Source organism: Alternaria dauci, chromosome 10 (genome assembly GCF_042100115.1).
Source record: "Alternaria dauci strain A2016 chromosome 10, whole genome shotgun sequence".
Classification (NCBI taxonomy): domain Eukaryota; kingdom Fungi; phylum Ascomycota; class Dothideomycetes; order Pleosporales; family Pleosporaceae; genus Alternaria; species Alternaria dauci.
In genome coordinates this window covers 1,520,373-1,540,065 of record NC_091281.1, presented here as the reverse complement: position 1 = coordinate 1,540,065, position 19,693 = coordinate 1,520,373, and the positions used below count along the sequence as shown (strand labels likewise).

The 19,693-nt window shown below is 51.3% G+C and overlaps 9 protein-coding genes across 9 annotated transcripts; 4 read left to right on the top strand and 5 right to left on the bottom strand.

Annotated features, from left to right (window-relative positions):
• Positions 1–16: 16 nt before the first annotated feature.
• Positions 17–953, top strand: ACET3X_009922 (uncharacterized protein; the record flags this gene model as incomplete). The annotated part of the gene is made up of 3 exons (XM_069456091.1): positions 17–38; positions 222–550; positions 603–953. The coding sequence occupies 3 exons, from the start codon at positions 17–19 to the stop codon at positions 951–953; spliced, it is 702 nt and encodes a 233-aa protein (XP_069302755.1).
• A 340-nt stretch (positions 954–1,293) lies between these two features.
• On the bottom strand, positions 1,294–2,287 carry ACET3X_009921 (uncharacterized protein; the record flags this gene model as incomplete). The annotated part of the gene is made up of 3 exons (XM_069456090.1): positions 1,294–2,132; positions 2,181–2,227; positions 2,277–2,287. 3 exons carry the CDS (start codon positions 2,285–2,287, stop codon positions 1,294–1,296), a joined length of 897 nt encoding a protein of 298 aa, XP_069302754.1.
• Positions 2,288–2,498: 211 nt separating this feature from the next.
• On the top strand, positions 2,499–3,293 carry ACET3X_009920 (uncharacterized protein; the record flags this gene model as incomplete). The annotated part of the gene is made up of 1 exon (XM_069456089.1): positions 2,499–3,293. One exon carries the CDS (start codon positions 2,499–2,501, stop codon positions 3,291–3,293), a length of 795 nt encoding a protein of 264 aa, XP_069302753.1.
• A 2,252-nt stretch (positions 3,294–5,545) lies between these two features.
• On the top strand, positions 5,546–7,340 carry ACET3X_009919 (uncharacterized protein). The gene is made up of 2 exons (XM_069456088.1): positions 5,546–5,795; positions 5,946–7,340. Exons 1-2 carry the CDS (start codon positions 5,679–5,681, stop codon positions 7,293–7,295), a joined length of 1,467 nt encoding a protein of 488 aa, XP_069302752.1. The 5' UTR covers positions 5,546–5,678; the 3' UTR covers positions 7,296–7,340.
• A 979-nt stretch (positions 7,341–8,319) lies between these two features.
• Positions 8,320–9,662, bottom strand: ACET3X_009918 (uncharacterized protein). The gene is made up of 2 exons (XM_069456086.1): positions 9,469–9,662; positions 8,320–9,416 (listed from the first exon to the last, which is right to left on the bottom strand). Exons 1-2 carry the CDS (start codon positions 9,643–9,645, stop codon positions 8,385–8,387), a joined length of 1,209 nt encoding a protein of 402 aa, XP_069302751.1. The 5' UTR covers positions 9,646–9,662; the 3' UTR covers positions 8,320–8,384.
• Positions 9,663–9,885: 223 nt separating this feature from the next.
• On the top strand, positions 9,886–10,590 carry ACET3X_009917 (uncharacterized protein; the record flags this gene model as incomplete). The annotated part of the gene is made up of 1 exon (XM_069456085.1): positions 9,886–10,590. One exon carries the CDS (start codon positions 9,886–9,888, stop codon positions 10,588–10,590), a length of 705 nt encoding a protein of 234 aa, XP_069302750.1.
• A 1,881-nt stretch (positions 10,591–12,471) lies between these two features.
• ACET3X_009916 (uncharacterized protein) lies at positions 12,472–14,239 on the bottom strand. The gene is made up of 3 exons (XM_069456084.1): positions 13,043–14,239; positions 12,770–12,984; positions 12,472–12,706 (listed from the first exon to the last, which is right to left on the bottom strand). The coding sequence occupies exons 1-3, from the start codon at positions 14,216–14,218 to the stop codon at positions 12,604–12,606; spliced, it is 1,494 nt and encodes a 497-aa protein (XP_069302749.1). The 5' UTR covers positions 14,219–14,239; the 3' UTR covers positions 12,472–12,603.
• A 780-nt stretch (positions 14,240–15,019) lies between these two features.
• Positions 15,020–16,787, bottom strand: ACET3X_009915 (uncharacterized protein; the record flags this gene model as incomplete). Its single annotated transcript, XM_069456083.1, has 2 exons — positions 15,020–16,273; positions 16,326–16,787. 2 exons carry the CDS (start codon positions 16,785–16,787, stop codon positions 15,020–15,022), a joined length of 1,716 nt encoding a protein of 571 aa, XP_069302748.1.
• Positions 16,788–18,505: 1,718 nt separating this feature from the next.
• ACET3X_009914 (uncharacterized protein) lies at positions 18,506–19,646 on the bottom strand (the record flags this gene model as incomplete). The annotated part of the gene is made up of 3 exons (XM_069456082.1): positions 18,506–18,902; positions 18,966–19,002; positions 19,055–19,646. 3 exons carry the CDS (start codon positions 19,644–19,646, stop codon positions 18,506–18,508), a joined length of 1,026 nt encoding a protein of 341 aa, XP_069302747.1.
• Positions 19,647–19,693: the final 47 nt, after the last annotated feature.

Genomic DNA, 19,693 nt, shown 5'->3' with positions numbered 1-19,693 from the left:
AGTTCTCACCCTCAACATGACTACTGTCACCCCCGAAGGTAAGCTCCAGCCTTGCCCGCTCTGCGAGCTCCTGAGATGCTATCGCAGCTCCACACATGGCCGTTTGCCCACATCCAACGCGAGAGCTTACGTGCATCTCCAACTACCCACCTGCGACGGATAGAAGAGCATCAGCAAAGCACATGTAAACCCTACTAAACAAACACTAACGCGCAACGCAGTCACCTGGGCGCAACGCTCATCCAGCGACGACCCCGAGAAGAACTACATATACCTCACCATCGTCGCCGCCGATGTGCCCGAGTCAGACATGAAGCTAGACCTCAAGGAGCAGTCACTGAGCTTCAAGGGTACCTCAACGTCCAAGAAGTGCACATACGCCATCGACCTCGAGTTCTACGCAGAGATCGACCCCAAGGAGTCCAAGATAAGCCACAGCGGACGCGACGTCACAATGGTACTGCGCAAGAAGGAGCTCAAGGAGGAGTACTGGCCTCGCCTGCTCAAGGACAACAAGAAGATGCACTTCCTCAAGACCAACTTCGACAAGGTAAGTTGCGCGCCACCGGATGCATCGAGAGCGGTACACTAACTCATCACAGTGGGTTGACGAGGACGAGCAAGACGAGGCACCCGAGGACGACTCCATGAACCAGATGAACCCAATGGGCGCTGGCGGTATGGGCGGTGGTGACGGCGGCTTCGGCGGCATCGACTTCAGCAAGCTCGGCGCAGGCGGAGGCGGCATGCCAGGAATGGAAGGCATGGACATGGCCAGCATGATGCAGGGCATGGGCGGTGCCGGCGGAATGCCAGGCATGGGTGGCGACGACAGCGACGACGATGACGAGGACATGCCCGAGCTTGAGAACGACGAGGACTCCAAGGTCAAGGCAGCACCCACCGAGGCCGCTGCATCAGGCGACAAGCCCAAGATTGAGGAGGTTGCTTAGTTGCTCCATCTTCTCGCGACAAGTATATGACTGCAAGAGACTGATTGGGGGGCGCGCATGACTGGCCGGCGTTACTGCTCGATCTTCTGGGGGGTACGGTTTGGATTCTGATACCTGACCGAGGATGGGAGACGGTTGCATCTACAGGTCGCTGCGTATTTCCGAGTCCATCCTAAGCGTGCTGGTGCGGATAATGATTACATCATGGAGTAAATGACAAAAGAATACGAATCATGTTTTCATGGCTGGAATAAGTTCAAAATGTTCAACAGTCTGAAGTGGTGATTGTATCATTTATTGGGTATCTTCCTGGTATGCTGGATCGTTATTCCATCATCTTCTAGACCAACCTAGGTTTCTCGTGAGAGCCTTGGGACTTGGTACCCATACCGTAGCTATCATACGGGAAGTCTTCTAGGGTCTTGTGTAATCTGCCCCATCCATCGTCAACCTCTCCTGGCATGCCAAGCCTTCTCTTTCCTTGCGCAACCTCGACTTCAGTCTTCTTCAACTGCTCCTCCTCATCCTCCTTGTGTTCTCCCGTCAATCCCGCCAACACCTCCTTCTCCCTCCCCTTGTACTCTTCAAGCAGCCCCGGATGCGGACACCAAACCACCTGCATGCCCGCTCTCCTTCCCGACTCCACGCCCGGCACACTGTCTTCAAACACAAGACACTCTTCTGGTTTTATGGGCGTCTGGCCCTCCTCCTCAAGCGTCTTGTTCAGCGTAGATAGAGCCAAGAGATAAATATCCGGCGCTGGTTTCCCCCGTCCAGCAGGTATCCTCGGATCGTCACCCAGCACCTGATGTTCCTTTTTGAAACTCCCATCAAACAAATCCTTCATATGCGCAGTCTTGACTTCGAACATGGCCTTGTGACTGCTCGTCGCGAGCGCCATGTGTATGCCCCTGCTCTTTAATCCCGCCAGCAAGTCCACAACACCAGGCAACGGCTTACAGTTTTGGAATAGGTTAGACTGGAGCTCTTTTTGCTCTTTCATGAATTGCTCGTGTGAGATGGGGAGTTGTGCCCATTCGTGGAAGATCTTGCCTGCTTGTGGGCCAGGGCGGCCTTGGAGTTGCGCTTTTATGGACCAGGGGAGGGGAGGACGGCCGTGGCGTTCGAGGATGGTGTTGGTTACTATGCTGTAGAGGTCTTCGGAGTCGATGAGGAGGCCTGGGTGTGTTAAAGTTCATGTACAGAATGAAGTGATTGCTTTCTTACCATCCATGTCGAAGAGCGCTGCCCGGATGCGGGGTGGTGGGGTTGTACTGCGCATTGTTAGTATTTACTTGTGTTGATTTCAAGGTTAATACATACGTGGAGCTCATCTTGGAAGTGTTTTAGAAAGATCTAGGTACAAATATGGGTTTTGGAGATTCTGAAAAGATTCAATGGAGGATCGTAGAAGTTGGGGCTGCCTGAATGTTTACCCCACGTGGCCGAGGCACGCTAATTGTACCTTGACAGACGTCACTTCGAAAACAGATCTACCTCTTCCACACGCGCACCCGCACATCAACTTTGGTACATCACGCGACCATGGCACCGCAAGACAAAACACCGGCTGAATCAAACACAGCCGTAGCCGAAACCGCAACACCAGAAATATTTCCCCCAGACGAAGAGAAAAAGCTGCTGGACGAGTCGAATACCGAGAAAGCTGCCGCAAACAAAACATTCACATCCGGCGAATACAATGGCGCAATACAAGGCTACGAAAAAGCGCTAGCGATATGCCCTTCTTACCTCGAATACGACATTGCCGTCCTCCGTTCAAACATCGCAGCATGCCACCTGAAGCTGGAAGAGTGGAAGCAAGCCGTAGAATCCGCGACCCAAGCCCTAGAAGCGTTGGACCGGATAGACCCCCCGCCACCACAAAAAGACGACGGAAAAGAAGCAACAGGCAGCGGCGCAGTTGCCGAAATAGACGACACAACCGAACTCTACCTCGACGCCCTCACCCGCACCAACCACACGATAAACGACATCCACAAACTCCGCACAAAAGCCCTCCTCCGCCGCGCAAAAGCACGTCATGAAGTTGGTGGCTGGGCCTCTCTACAAGGATCACTGGAAGACTATCAAGCACTCTCCAAGCCGCCTCACCAGCTCTCGAGCCTCGACCAGAAAGCGGTACAAGCGGCGTTGAGGAAGTTGCCGGGACAGCTCGAGGAGACGAAGAATGCGGAGATGGCGGATATGATGGGCAAGTTGAAGCAGTTGGGTAATGGTATATTGAAGCCGTTTGGATTGAGCACGGATAATTTTCAGTTTACGAAGGATGAGAAGAGTGGTGGGTATAGTATGAACTTTAACCAGGGTGGAAAGTAGATGGTGTGGAAGATGTAGTGTTACAAGTTGGTATCGGATGAGGTTCGATTACGCCAAAAGTCTGTTGTAGCATACAAGGCCTGGTACGAAATTCTGCCATGGCCGAAATCACACCTAGACGCATTCAAAATGGCTGCCCCGGACTTGGGGAACTGATGGCGCAAGGTCTAGACAAAGGATTAGGAATTTCCAAGCAGTTCGCCGAGCGTGAGTCTAAGACTGTATACACAGGGTATCTTGCTGACAAATTGCATTCATATCGGTGCAAGTAGTGTTCGTGGCTGGAACTAGTAGTAGCAAAGGCGACCAATATCAGCGCGCTTTTAGCAGCACTCTGAGGGTAATACATCTCAGTGGTCAACATGATACTAGATCCTCCCTCTCTGACGCAGAGCAATTACAATTTCTCGAGGATCCACGGTTGACGTGGCGGGCAACACTGCCTAGTACGTTGATGAAGGTTGCCCACAAAAAGTCAATCCCGACCCCTCAAAGTTTATCGCGACAAAAGCTGGGCTAGTACATGTCCGCTTTAGATCAGGCACGGAACATGTCGTCGTTGATGTGCATCGTTGGTATGAACGAAACCATTCGTCACTGACTTCGTTCTTGACCTTCACTAACCACGCCAGTGCGTACCTGCGTTGAACACAAGGCTCCGCACATGGACTTATTGTGGAGCAACCGCGGTATTCTTCCACTCATAGAATGACACGTCAACATCCCAAGGCCTACACAACTCTGATATCGGTCCCAGAAAAGGTACACACAGGGATCATCAGAGGCTCCCACGTGCCAAAGACCTGACGAGCCGATCCCAAACCATCCTAAGAGCAGGATAGTATCATGTGTCATGTGGGTCGAGAACTGATCGCTTGACTGAAACCGACACCACCTCTTTCTTTCTTCTGGCAATCGACACGAACGATCGCTCGACAAAGAGGAACTCTACCTATGTAACCCAGATGTGGTAAATTTGCGTTCGAGTTCCAAAACGAAGAATTTTGCCTTGTCGTTAGACAGTGTGACTATTGCAAACCAATTCAGCCCCGCAGACTCGTGACCAAATCAAAAGACATCGAAGCCATGATACTCAACGAAGGTGATATGGGGTCCATCGCATGCAGATTGGGAGACTTGGGGGCCAACTCCGTCTACCCGGGCGATGACCCTGCTGATGATTCTGATCTTCACCTGATCGGCCCCATGGCTCCTGGCAGTGCGGCCTGGGTACACGGCTGCGTACCCGGTGGTAGCGCTTGTCAGGAAAGCGGACTATATGCTTGGGCTTGCCTCTTGACTAGTACATCTGAAGAGATACGATTGGGCGGTGAGTTTACTTTGTGATTATCGTGCAGCTATACGCGATAGCGTCCTGATACCCTGGTGTAGCGTCGACACGTAAGTATCGCGAAGTCTGGTACCTGAAAGAAGTAAATATGAATTTGTATATCGTATAGTCTGCAGGGTACGTCAGTAGAGCGACAGGTTCCCTATTAAATCAGTAAGTTGGGCACGGTTAAGATCTCTTTACACATACCACAACTTCTATCATCCACAATTTTCTAACCAAAGCTCTTTCTTAACGGTGACTCTGGTTATACCCTACCACTATACCCTCCTTGCGACACCAGCCCAAACATGTACACAACAATTCTAGAGTGGTTACGGGGCATTCCCAGCACCACAAACGAGGGAAAGACATATGACGAAGAAGGAATACCGTACGTTCAACTCAACGACGAATACGACACAACTGTTGAGCTATCATGGACAAACGACCCAAAGAAGTTGTATCTTTCTGCTTGTTTCGATCCAAAAGACGAAGTAAACGTAGCGAAAGATTATAGCATCGATGGCCTTTGTCCGGTAGTCAAGGAAACAAAGGGCGACGATTTCATACTGCGAGACGACAAAGGCCGATGGTATCTCTGGGATGCATGGGTTGGTGAATTGATGAAGTTTAGGGATTGGTGGATTAAGGGCTTCACGACAAAGGAAGAGTTGGTGGAGAATCTTGTTTGCAACATGACCGAGGCGCAAGCAGACGTGGAATTCATCCAAAGAAAGCGTAGAGACAGTGTGGTAGACTAGTCGGACCCTGCAGAGTGTAGTTGTCTTGAAGATCGGATCGGGGATGCGAAGTGGAGGTTGGGAGAAGGATTGTAGTCTAAACTTTAGCGACGTTGGGAGCCAATGAAGAAGTGAGACCCTGACCCACCATTTTCTGCCCCCATTTTCCTGGTCCGTGACTCCTCCGCTTTGGACTACCCGCGATAAAAGCGACGACTGGGTGATCGACGCCTGTCATGCCGATACCTGACTGAGACGCGTATTACACAGAAGGGCTCTGCTAGCCTCAAATTCCTCCTGTTAAACAACAACATGCCTCAATATCTCGTCAGGCTTGCGCAAGCACACGAGACTTTCCGGAAAGTCGAACTGCAAGCGCTAGCCGATATTGCAGGAGTGCCTCTACAGTTTGTAAAATATGAAGAGGATGTAAGTTCACGTTCGCTCATCACACATCCCCCCCCCTGCCTCACCTTCATCCGTCATGTCTTCCCCACTGTTTGTTTTGGTCACGTCTCGAAAAAGAAAAGCCAGTGTCGCGTCACGCTGTCCAAAAGCATACATTTCTAACGACCAAAGTCACCCTACTGCATTGTCGATCTGCCGTCAGACGCTGCGGCGCGAAGAGTCATCGCACGGAGCATCCTAGCACAGGGCATATACGAGCTATGGGGCCAAGGATCAACATATGACGCCCTTCACGACTCTGTCCGCAGTCTGACCACATCCTGGTGGCCTCAGTACATTACCGCATCTTTCCGCTTCACAGTAGAAGGCTATCGCGGGAGCAGATCGAATGATGAACAGCGCGACATCATTGACAGCTTCTCGTACATGGCTTTCAAGGGGCCACCACGGATGCGAGACCCAGATGTCGCGTTCCGTGTGTTTGAAGATTACGATCTCAACTGTAAAACACCAAAGTACCTTTACTTTGGCCGCTTCATTGCCGACTCATGTCGCAATGAAGCCAAGAAGACGTTTGATCTCAAGAAAAGGCATTATATCAGCACTACATCCATGGACGCGGAGCTTACACTGTTGACGGCTAACATAGCGCACGTGTCTGCCGGGAAGTTGTTTTACGACCCTTTTATGGGTACGGGCGGCTTCCCGATAGCATGCGCTCACTTCGGAGCAGTGGTGTTTGGAAGCGACATCGACGGCCGTACTATCCGCGGCCTTGGAGGAAGCGCAAGAAGAGGACAGACCGGAAAATACGACGTGGTCGGTAACTTCAAGCAGTATGATATGGAGTCAAGTTATCTGGGCGCCTTCGTCTCGGATCTGACAAACACACCACTGAGAATACCGCCACCTAAGAAAGGCAGCACGACAGGCTATCTCGATGGTATCGTCTGTGACCCACCTTACGGCATCCGAGAAGGTCTCAAAGTGCTGGGATCCCGGCAAGCGCTTCTTGACGTCGAGAGGCAGACCCACCAAGACCAATTCAAAGAGCCCGGGTATATACCCCCGAAGCGGCCGTACTCCTTCACCGCGCTGCTCGATGACATACTAGCCTTTGCAGTCGCTACGCTAGTGGAAGACGGTCGAATCAGCATGTGGATGCCAACTGCGAATGACGAGGACATTGAGCTGATAATTCCGTCGCATCCCTGTCTCGAGCTGACATCAGTCTGCGTCCAGGCCTTCAACAAGTGGTCACGCAGATTACTGACGTATCGACGGCGCCGCGATTCGGAGGTGCCTGAGGGTGCGCTTGAGATGGCTAAGAGGGAGTACGAGAAGGGCACTAGGGCAAGCGAGTTGAATGATTTTCGGAGGAAGTATTTCCAGGGATTCAAAGAGTTTGAGAGTATGAAGAAGGAGTTTATTAGGATGAAGGTGGAATCCAAGGGCAGTGAGGAGGCATCTAGTGCTGCAGAGACAGCAAGTGCTGTGAAAGAGGATGAGACCAAAATATAGATACTGTATGCCTTGGCTGCGCACTCAAGAGCCATCATGACTAGATTTGTTCCAACACGAGCGGATGATAATCGTCGTCACTGACGGTCATAGCCATGGCTTTTCTGAATCCTGTCGTGAACTCACTTCTTCTCTTCTCGCTCAACTCTAGCCCTCCACTTCCCATCCCCTTTCTCCAAAATCAACTTCCTATCGATTTTTGTAAACGTCAAACGGTTTTTGTTCTTCTCGAACCAGACTACGCCCTTGAAGGTGTTTGACATGGCCAGCACATCCGACTCCGCAATCACAGTTATACCGGCCCCAGCGGCGAGTATTCCGGCAAGCAATACTGGTCGCATACTGGATTTTGTGGCCTTGCCGCGGAGCATGTGATGTGGAAGACGGTTGAGGATAGCCACCGTCGGCATGGGAGGCAATTTGATAGGATTGGATTCAGCTGGCGTCTCGAACATGATGCGGACTCGTTGAGGCTGCGCGCCACGAGCGTAGGGCCTCGTGGTTGCTATGCGTCGTAGGAAACTGGCTGGAAATGACATGCTTCTGAATTGTCTAACTTGTAAGTCGGTCGCAGTGGGACTATGCAAAGAAAGCGAGGGGAAAAGAATGGGGTAAAAAAGAGGATTAAAAGTAAATGAGCATTGTGTGTTAGCATGTAAGAGGCCGTCGAGGGTGAATACTTGCTATTGTATTTTCACTTGGTAGATCTGAGCTGGTAATACGGTGACTGTAGTTATTGCGCATACCCCAGAAAGTGAACATCCCCTATTGTGGTACTTCGGCAATTGATTGCAGGTATCCACAGGTGAGGACTGTTAGGCCAGAACTTTTCGGCAATCAACTGTTCAAGACTGGACATGGCTGGGTGTAGTTGCTAGTTTTTTATGGGCAGAAGTAGTGAAGGTATATCATCACGGACTGCCCTGCGGGTAATGAGCAAACTTCAACCGTACCAGAAATTATGCTCTTTCTCGCGGGTTTCAAATGGCCCGTGTAAGATCTTGCTAGAAATCACACGATAGTGTCTGGATATTGTATTGCGTGACTATGGTGACTTCTAGAGCCTGTCGAGCACGACACTGCCGGCTTCTACTTCCGCTGCTTGGCCTCACCGTTGGCCTCTTTCGCCGAAGTTTTGCCCTCAGACTTCTCCTTCTGCTTCTTTTCGGCGGCCCTCCTTTTTGCGCTCTCTTTCTCGAGGATCTCGATCGTCTTCTCGCTGCTTTCCCACAGCTTCTTCTGCAGCTGTTCATCATCAATCTCCTTCCTTGTCCAGATGGTTCTCCTGCATTCCTTGAGGAAATATGCACCTTCTCCCCGACCCCATTGTGCCTCCATAGCCGCGTACAGGAAGGTTTGTGCACCTTGGTCAGGGCTCTTCAGTACCAGCCACCACAGCGGCCATGTAAAGAGGTATATCGCCAGCCCCCACAGTGAGCCGAAAGTGAGGTATCGTCGCATACCTGGCGTTCGTGTCCAGCCCGGGTCGACCATGATAACGCGCGCATTCATGGGCTTCTTGTCAGGACGAACGTAGTTTGTGAGATGCTTCTGGAAGGCCACGGCGAAGGTCATGAGGGCGAGTTTGGAGGTTGCGTATACGGTAGAGGGGGTAAAGTCGAGCTGTCCAGGATCGCTCTTTCCGTCTTTCTTCGAGTTTACATCAGTGCCCGGCAGCTTCCCTCCCACGTATGCCGGACATGTACCGAAGATGATTCGGACGTCTCGATCAGGAGGCTGAGCTCGTAGTGCGGGGCTGAGTATGCTCAACAAGTGGAAGTTGGCCATGTAGTTGAGCCCCCAAGTTGACTCTAGCCCATCTTCCGTCTGCGTTGGTTGCCCCCCTGACGGCGTCATCGTGTTCGCACAGAGGATGATTGTGTCTAGGCGACGCGGCGGTGCATTGTCCACCCATTTGGTTGCAAACTGGCGTATGCTGTGTAGATTCTCGAGGTCAACATGTTCGGCGGTGATGAGTTCATTGCCGGTCTGAGTTCGGAGGTCTTCGATGTAGTCGACAAGAAAGGGGTCAACGAGTGGTTGTCGAACGAGGAGAACAATCTGTGCACCCCGAGTTGCCAGGCCTCTGACCACTTCAGCGCCTATGCCGGATGTTCCTCCCTTTTGAATCGTCAGCACAAATGTCTTGTATCTTCAAGTAGCAAAAGCTTACCGTCACCATGACCACCTTGGAATGCATGTTCCTCTCGGATCCGTTGACCGCGCCATTGAAGAACCATTTCAACACGTAAAGAACTGCACAAACAGAAACAAACTTCAAGACGGCCGCGCCGTATGGGATAGAGTCAAGACCGTCCTCAAAGGCCGTAGCGAGGATGTTGACCGGCATCTTGGTTGATGGTGGGACGGCGTGACGGGAAGCGGAAGATGCGCAGGAACGCGGATCGATGGTGGCTCGCTAAGGGGATCCACGTGGCGTCATAGCATGTGACTGCGCGTCGAGATTGCCGCCTGACTTTACCACCCAAAGTTCACTCTTCACCTCGACTCTTTTGAACGGCTGTGTCGCTCCTTTCACCGCCGGAAAACCTTAAATCCACAACGTCTTGTCCTCGCCAGACGCGCCAGAATGACCGCTCCTACCACAACACCAACAGCTGCGGACGAGCACTATGAAGACGAGCTTCAAGAAGAGGACCCCGATGTCTCCACAAAGCCTTTCGTCGAACAGCGCGCTTTTGGACGCGGCCTCTGGAAGAATCCGATCAAGTTTGTCTCCTCAGCCCCAGAAGTTCAGCCAGCGACGACATCCACAAACGGCAAGACTATGGCGGAGAAGTACCTCGCGATAATGTTTCCCAACGGCCAGCCACAGCCAGAACCCGACACCTTTCCTCGATGCGGCATATGTGGTGAGCCGGTCAAAGAGACGGACCAGCGCATACACTACCTCAGCCCTGCACACCAAGCAGCACTACCACGAGCGCCCATACCTTCCGCAATCGATCGAACAAGAATGGGTCTCAAGTATATGGAGAAGCACGGCTACGATGTCGATGCGCGGCAAGGCTTGGGTTCCAGCGGTCAGGGTATGCTCTTTCCGCTGGTACCTAAGGAGAAGCGAGATAAGCTAGGCCTAGGGATAGACAAGAAAGAGCACACCCCGAGGAAGACACTGGGTGGCGCAAGCCGCGCAGATGTCAAGGAAGGCAGACTTGATGCTGGCAAGGTCAGGAAGTTGGCACAAGCCCAGAAGAAGAGAGACGACAAGCTGCAGAGGATGTTCTACGGCAACGACGAGATTGAGAAGTACCTGGGACAGCTGGGCGGCTGACAACCATGACTGACGATTAACGACTAACATCTGGAATATGCTCCTGACTTGTTCGGGTAGTCCAAAAGCGAGTTCGCGGCACTGCGCACCGGCGCAATTGATCCATGCTCTTCGGTCGCGCTGGACACAGATTTGCCAGGCACGACATCCGACACGACGCCGTGGTTAAAGTTCCTAAGCATATTGCGATTGCGCGCCATAGCTGATATTTACATTTACATGGCGCCGGCGTTGGCTTGATTTACAGTTTGAGATACCCCTGGTTCGACCATCGAGCCCCTTACATGAACGCAACTCTTCCACTCTGTCAAAGTATGAGTATGTCGTATCCATCTCGATCAGTCAGCGTGAGCTCCACTATCATGTCAGACCGGCAGGTCTGCCTCTCGACCTTGCAGGCTTGCCGCTGCCCCACCATGATTCATCCGAAATCTCCGAACCAAAATTTTTACCCCACCAACTTCTTCCATTCAAGGCTGACAAGATGAGCACAGCATGCTACGAGCTTCATCTGTACGCCTGGAGCAATGCTCGTTCGATCTTCTCGTCATATTCCGTCAAACTTCACCCTCTTCCATCGAAAACAACCAAACATAGGTCGCTTAGCTCAGTTGGTTAGAGCGTGGTGCTAATAACGCCAAGGTCGCGAGTTCGACCCTCGTAGTGACCATTCTTTTTGCCGTAAAAGGCTCCTGTTATCTCGGGAGACTTGTCTGCGATTTTGTAGCTTTTTGCTGCTTGAAATGGGTCCAAAAAGTGGACTTTTGGGCATATTTGACATATTTGACCATTCACAGGCCCACAAACTTTATTCTAGTGACCACTCGAGCGCTGGAAACACTACGAACGAGTACTTGCTCTTTGCTCCACGTTTCTGTGAGTTTATTGGTAGATTGCAAGGAATTTTTGCTCCACAACTGGAGCAGAGTCATCGTAGCGAGTACCCACATGTGGATAGCGAACCAACGGACCAACACGCAGCAGCCAGCACCCGCACGCAAACATTTTACTCTACGGAAACACTGCTTCAACTCCATCACCCCCTTTTTTACGCGACATTGAGTATTTTCTTTGCGGGAAATTAGTCATCAATAGCTCTACCAGTTTCACTGGTTTGGTGTAGTAATGTCTCCTTGGTGTAGTTGGTTATCACGTGGGTCTCATATCATCATATATGACTGCTATTCTAGCAGATATCCCAAGGCCGCCAGTTCGAGTCTGGCAGGGGACAATGTTTTTGCGCTCTGGCAGTACGCAGTAGGTGTGGCTTGCTGCTAGTAGTAACAACACTTTTTTTGCACTGTTCTGCTTGAGCTGAAATCTGGTATAGTGAGAATGCCACGGTAGTGGATGTCTTCATTTTGTCGGTACAATTCCTTCTCCGTAAGCAACGAATCTGGACGTTGCGTTGAACGAGAAGCCCTTGAACTAGCAACGGCAATACAATTCTACTTTTTGACACCTCTTCGTAGCCGGTGCGAAACCGACCATAACTATCCCATTCATCTCCGCCACCCCCTTATCCGCCATTTCGACCAACCCATAGGCCCTACAGCAGCCCTTCCTCCGCCTCTACCAACACTACGTCCTCAGAACACCAAGCTTCTTACTTTGATCATTCAACGCATCACTATCAAGACATTTGTTGGAGCTCGAGCACATCAAGTCTTGACCAGCAACTTCACTGTCGCGATGTCTGCCTGGTTCAACCAGGAACGAGAAACCACGTGTCCGAGAGTATAAATTACTGTGATACTAAGCATTCCAACTGTGTGACAGGGGGCTCACCCTAGCTGAGTACAAATCTTTCCTGCGAGGCTGCCATTCAGAGAACGCATAGGCAAGTGGAACAGTGAGCTAGAGCACGTTCGGCACGACACAGCTGTGCGTGGGAGGTCTTTGATCATAATCATCACTATACAGCTATCCGCATCCACACTTGATCGCCCAATGACTGACGTCGACAATATGCTACAACCCATGCTAGTACATCTCTAAACCCTATATGCATATTTAGAAGGTCAATTCACCCTTGAGGACCTGCTTGATTGTCTCATCCACAATCTCTACCGCGTTGTACTTCTCGTACTCCTTTTTCAACACACCAAGTCTCTCACTGTGATTCATTAGCTCTACAGCTCCTTGCCTGACCTTAGAACAAAGGAGAGAAAAGACGTACCGATATGTTCCATTACTCATAATCTTATCGAAAGTCTCGGTCAGTAGTTCAGCCGTTACCTGAGGTACAGCATTGTATAGACCAAAGCCCTTGTAATTAATGAGAGCTCCAGTATGCAGCTTGTCCTGTCCAATCCCAGAGACAATCATGGGCACACCAGCACGAAGTGATTGTTGAACGGTGCCGTATCCGCCATTCGTAACTAAAACGGTTACCTTGTTTCACGTTAGCAAAAGTAAATCCAACTCCCACTCGTGCCACAGGTATACATACGTAGGGTAGAGCCAGATCCAAAGGAATAAACTTTGCAACCCTCGCATTATCCGGGATCTTGAAATCCAGCGTCTCGACATCCGACGTGACCAACGTAGCAATGACAAACACATCCTCTCTCCCACCAAATGCTTCCAAAGCCGGTTTGATAAGCGCACTTGTATCGAAGACGACGCTGCTGGAAGACACAGCAACAATCTTCTTCCCGGCTGCCTTCGCCTCAAGCACATCGTTCCACCACTCCGGGAGCGTATGATCTGCGATTCCCACGGCCACGGGCGCACCCATGAACTTGAGGTTCGGTCGCCAGTCGCTACGCTCATATTCGAAAGCCGGAACACCGTATTGGAGAAACACATCCGACCCGGTGCTCGCCAGCTCGTTGAAGCTTGGTGTATCTCTCGTCGCGTTCATCTGCCGCAGCATGGCATTGACCGCCTCGTTGACTGGACCATCGACGGGATGGTCTCTGTTCTGAGCCTGTTGCGCTTCGAAGTGGATCTTTTTGCTGTCTGGACTGGTATCTGGGTACTTTCCTGAGCGGAAAGGGAATGTGTCGTTACTGGCTGCTACGTATGGAGCCAGACCTATGGCAATCGACGCATCAGGACGAAGGCCAGGCGCGCCGAGCACGACAGGGTATGAGCCACCGAACGTGAAGTCGAAGATGTAAATCATCTTCTCTTTCTCGCCGTACTGGTCACGAAACTCTTGAAAAGTTCGTTGCAGCGTGCGGTAATGTCTAGGCATGGTCTTGATGAAGATGGTCGTGGTAGCAAAGACTTCAAGCTCGTTGCCTTGCAGACTGACGAACGTTCCTAGGTCTTCGTCGGAGAAGATGAAGTTTCCTTGACCCTCAATAGGGACGTATGTTGCACCCATCGCTTCGATTGTATCTTTGAAATCTGGGCCGGTGATGAACTTTACTGGGTAGCCGAGTGAGATGAGACCTTCGGTGATTGTTGTAATCTTTTCTATGTGGCTGAAGGCGGGGTTTGCCGCCATGATGATGGGTGGTTTTCCGGCCGTCGAAGCATGACCTGTGACATCTGCGGACTGTGTCTGCAGCGCCTGAAGGGCATAGTTGTAGAAAGTTGAGAGGTTGCCAAGTTGGAAGTAGAGCACCGCGAATAGTAGTGGCACGAGGCCTGCAACGTACAATGACCTTTGCGCCATGATGTTTCTACTGAGAGCTCAGTAACAACCGGTTCGGATGGAAAGAAAACGATTTAAGAGTGCGGATGGTGTTTAAGATCATGTACACTTGTAGCTCCTTGTCCTGTCAGCTTACGCCCGCCGGTAGCACATCGCGCTGGCATTTAGGCCTCCAAGGTATTGGCCGCATCATCATAATCCATAGAAACCCGCTCAAGCAATCGATTGAAGAAAGCTACTGCATCTCAAAGTTCAGCCTCGTTGCTGGTGTGAGCGTAGACTTGTTGTTGCATCGCTCTGAGCCAATAAGCAAACTCTGCAACAGCTCGTCATCGGTGCGCGTACCAATACTCCCTAGTTCTTACATCCCTTATCATAGAGACTGTACAACCGTTTTCCTACCCAGGAGTTAGACATCCTAGAACGAGTCGCGTTAAGCGCTGCTAGAGTGGATGCCGAGATACATGGTGTGTAGTCTGGGCCGTAAGCAAGTCTGAAACCAATGGCCGTTGCCATACAAATCAGGCCTCCTCAGGAAGACAAGGCAACGCTACACACTTGTGGTAAGCAAGTCCGAGGGCCTAGCCAAAGACGAATGTTGGCAAGAGTTTCTCCTTCAGCTACTGACGACGCGCCTTCCTTTGCGACACGTCCGTGCACGATGAGGTCACCCTTGATCATTGGGTAAGCGCACTCCAAAGACATCGTTACAAGCGTTATTCAAATGTTTTTAATTATACAGAATTGAGTATTATCTTTGATAAATTCTGAGCAACGCTATGCAGATTTCAAAAGTATCTCCAGAAGCAGACACCACTCTGTCTACAGACTCGCCCGCTCACCCCCAAGTTTCTTCCCTGTGACCCCTGAAAACCATGCATCCAATGCCTCACACGTCCCCTTCCCTTCCTCCAGCTTGATGACAACACCAACATATCCATCTGGTCTGACAACAACGACACCTCCCCTCTCCTCATCGAGCCCCATCTTCGCATGCGCCGCAGCCTTTGCGTCCGGCACCCTCTGGTCCCAGACATCGTCCGCATAAACGTGGTCAGCATAGCGGTTGAACGGCTGAGGCAACTGCTCGTCGATATGGATACTTGATCGGGGCTGCGAAAACACAAGGGCCAGAGAAAGGAAATCGGTATGCGGGTTGTGTTTTTCGTGGTAGCGATCCTTGTCCTTGAGGTCGCGGTGGAGGAATGTGCTGAAGAAGGATGTTGGGGATGACATTTGTGTTGCTAGGTCTTTGAGTGCTGCTGCGCTCTTGTTCAAGGCACCGCCGAAGATGAACATGCGGTAGGAGCCGTTCATGGGAATTTCTTGTTCTAGATGCACGACGTTGGCGTCTACGACGCGGGTGACGGTTGCTGGTGTCATGATTCTGCCTGTTCGTTGGGTTGTGCCCTTTTCATACGAGAGGATGAGAGGGTGCTGTGCGGAGTGTTCTGGGCCCCAGTTTACCATGTTGGGTTTGTATGCTACGCCGTAGCCACTAGTGAATTCGCAGCTGGCTTTGAAGGTCTTGATGAATTCGTTGTCTTCAGCGGCTTCTTTTGCCGATGCACCGGCAACCTCACCGGCGGAGGGTATCCGTGTGGAGAAGAGCTTTGCGTATCGGGCGTCGAAGTCGAGGAGAGTTTCAGCGATGAGCTTGCGTTCGGATTCGTATGTCGACAGTAGAGATCTTGGTGACCAGCCGCTCTCTACATGATGGATCTTCCATGCAAGGTTTACTGCATCTAAGAACGCTGTGTTCATACCCTGGCCGGCCTTGGGACTGTGTGTATGGCACGCATCACCACCCATGAAGACGCGCTCATCGAGTGTGTAGCGCTCAGCAATACCTTGGCCAATCGGATAGACCGAGTACCATTCGACGCGATCCCAGGAGATCGTGTATGGTTCGAAGATCTTTTTGGCACGCGCTTGAACCTCTTCTGCAGACACCTGCTTCCGTGGGTCAAAATCTTTATCGGTAGAAGATGCGACTTGAATGTACAAGCGGACCATGTTGTTCTCGCGTGGAATGATCATAATGGAGCCGTTGTCGGAGTGAATTGTGCATTTCATCTGCGTCAAAGTAAGCATCCAGTAAAGAAACAGATTAGCAAATCAAACATACCTTGATGTCAGGGAAAGTCGTCCTGACAACTCCATCCATGACACCCCAAACATGCGCAATAGGATCTTTGTAGATCATCTTGACACCCAGCTGGTCCCTTACAAAACTCCTCGCTCCCTCACCGCTGAACAAGTATTTTGCGCGCACAGTCTCCTCCATTGTGCCATCAACATGCGCCAGGTTGACCTCAACGGGATATGTCGTATCCTTGCCATCGTTCTTGAACCCCTTGATTGTCCAGGGTCTCTGGATAGTACCACCATTCTTCTCAATATCCGAAATGAACGTGCGCTCGATCATGCCTTGGTGGAGTAGTGTAGTAAAAGGGTATCGTGCATCGATGAACTTGGGACAACTAGCCCAGGTACCTGTCCTGTGAATGCCCTTTTGCGCTGGGTCCCAAAAAGCCACCTCATAGACCTTTGCAGGCTCATACTCCATAATCTTGCGCTTGAGACCCATGTTCCGGAGAAGGTCCAAAGAACGCGGCTGGATTCCGTCCGCCCGTCCAGTAGCGGTCGGCTCCGATCGATTGTCGATATGCTTGATCTTGTAACCCCATCTCGCCAGGCACGTTGAAAGACAAAGACCAACCGGTCCCGCACCAACAATAACGATGTCGTAGTTTTCCACTGCCATTGCTATTCCTCCAGTCCAGTAGAATTCTCAAGGAGGATACAATGCGACGGGAGCGAATCCGGGAACACGGAAAGGACTCCACGCTCGATGATCGATGACAAGGGAACACACAGCTTCGCTCTTAGCTACACCGAGATGCTGATATACCTCTGTCGTATAAGGAAACAGGGCTAGGAATATGTTTAGAAAGTGATGAAGTGCATTAATCAACCCACTAAAAACAACGACCCCAGCCGGCCCTTTAAGAGACGATCAATTGGCGACGCCATCAGTCACGGCCAAGGCTAGCGTCGGCCACCTGGCGGCCCTGTAGTCATGGCAAGACAACTCGGGAGTGTAGTGCGCGCCGGCAACAGAATCGGATGCGAGAGAGGCCCAGGGCCTGGGGACTGGTACATGCTTCTAGCGTAGCCGAACCAGCATGCCGTCATGTTGCGGGGAGCGTGACCAGGCGTTGGCGGAACTGTAGCACGGCATTTTGGTTGCCAAGACGGCAGCTGCGTCTTTCCTTTACGGGTTAAGTCTGGCTACATGGGGGTAAGTGGCAGTCGATGGACGCGCGCCAAACTCGGAGCAGCCATCCTGGGAGTGATCCTGCAATGATTGTGTGCATCGTGAAGGGCTCCACTTTCCGTGTACATTTACCGTATCTTCTCCCGTCGAGGTTTTGGTCGTCAGCAGGATTCTTGTTGCTTTTTGGCTCTCGCACGAGGTGTTGTGGGCTACCAATGAGCATGGCGGTAGTAGGACCGAATGGGGATTTGGAATAAAGACGAGATAGCATGTGTAAGAACAGTGGGCTTGTGATTACCGAAGATGCTTTCCGTGTAGTCTTTATCGTCAATGTGGCCGCAAGACATCTTAGCTTCCTCTGAACTATGTTACTATCGATGTAACATGATGCAGGACTGGATACTGAAATGCACCGTGAGAATACGAAATTTTTCCGTCGAACATCAGAAATGCGCCGTCAAGTTACCAAATACACCGTGGAGTTGGTTTCGATTAACATCGACATGTGATCCGGGCCTTGGTGTGTCTATGTCGTTACAGCAATTTTGCAGCGACACATGACAAAGGCAATGAGCCTGTCCAGATATCAGCACATCTGTTCAGTCTTACCATCATCCCAAATCAAGATCAATTGAACGCATTATTAAAGTCACTACCACAGCGCAAGTCCTAAGCGACTTGCGCAGGCGAACTTAGTCATGTATTCGTACAACCATATATGTAGACGTACGTAATAATACCAGAACCCAGACGCCAGCGCCAGACACACAAAGCCGACTAAGCTCCATATATGTGTTCCAAGCCATGCCGCATAAACGCTGAAGCCCAGACACGGCCAAACATACTCATGATGCGACCATCGCTCGAGTCAATCTTTTGCCTCCACATGCTTCAATCGAAGCCGGGTCCCGGCCATGCCCTGCAAGCTGTTGCAGCATTGTGTGGCAGCCAGTGAGCTCTTCCCGCCTTGTCGCGCTCTCTCATTCTCTCTCCCCGGTAGTCTTCGATCCGAGATAGACGTGCATCCCTCAAGATACAGTCATTTTCTCAAGTTGCGCAGCCATCCTCTCCTCTTCCTTCCTTGCCCTCGCCGCCTCAGTCTCCTTCCTCATAGTCTCCAAGTTCCACGCATCATCATCACCCTCATCATCACTATCCGCGTCGCTGTCTTGTGCCCAGTCGCCCTTCTCGAACATGGCACGGCCAGTCGCCTCCTTGAGTTTCTTAGCCTCTTCCTCTGCTTGTTTCTTGTCGATACGTTCCTTCTTCCACTTGGCGAATGTTTCGGGCGTGACGGGCGTGAGCTTGCCGGTGAGCTTGTGGCGTTCGGATTCGAGGAAGTCTTCGAGGGTGAGGGTGTTGAGCGGGGAGTTGGCCATCAGGGCCTTCTCGGCGGCGCGCTGTTCCTTGGTCTTGATGACGAAACTAAAAAAAGTGGTCAGTACAGATGAGCGCATCGGATGTTGTGAAAGAAGCAGGAATACGTACCCAGGTGGTAGAGAGTGCTTGTACATGCACTTGTCGCCTAGAACCCAAGTCAGCGTACGTGTCAAATGCATTCTGTTGCTCAAGCTTACCTCCATTGGGACACACCCAGAACCAACCGTACTTCTGGTCCTCGATGGCTTGAATAAAGTACTTGCACACTTTGTCCGTCGTCGTCTTCGGGTTGCCGTGCTTGCTCAGAACGACCTGTCGCAGCTTGTCTTCATCCCAATCATCCATGTTATCCTTCTTCCGTCGCTCCTCCTCGGCCTCCTTGTCTTCATCTCTTGTGTCGGTGTACAAACTCCTCTTTTCGGTCTTGCGCTCAATGTTCAGGTCATGGCTAAACTTGCACTTCTTGCCCTTTTCGCAGTTTCCCTTTTTGAAAAACTGGCATAGCACCGTCTTGGGGTCGGTTCCAAAGGGGACCTTTTGGATTTGTACGGGCTTGAAGAGTTCGGCGGTTTCTTTGCGGGCTGCCTCTGCCGCCGCCTTTTCCTTCTCACGCTGCGCCTTCTCTGCCGCCTTGCGCTTCTCGTCAGGTGTGCCTCCTGACGCAGTGGTCGCCTTGAGTTGTGCGATCTGTTTCTGGGCGGCTCCTCCCTTTTTGTTTTTCATACCAAAGGTCTTGTCTACGGCGACCTTCTTCACCTTGGGCTGCTCGCCCTTGCCTTTGGGTGGCATCCTGGCTTAGTGTGTATGGGTGGTGTTGATGTGACGGCGGGGAATGT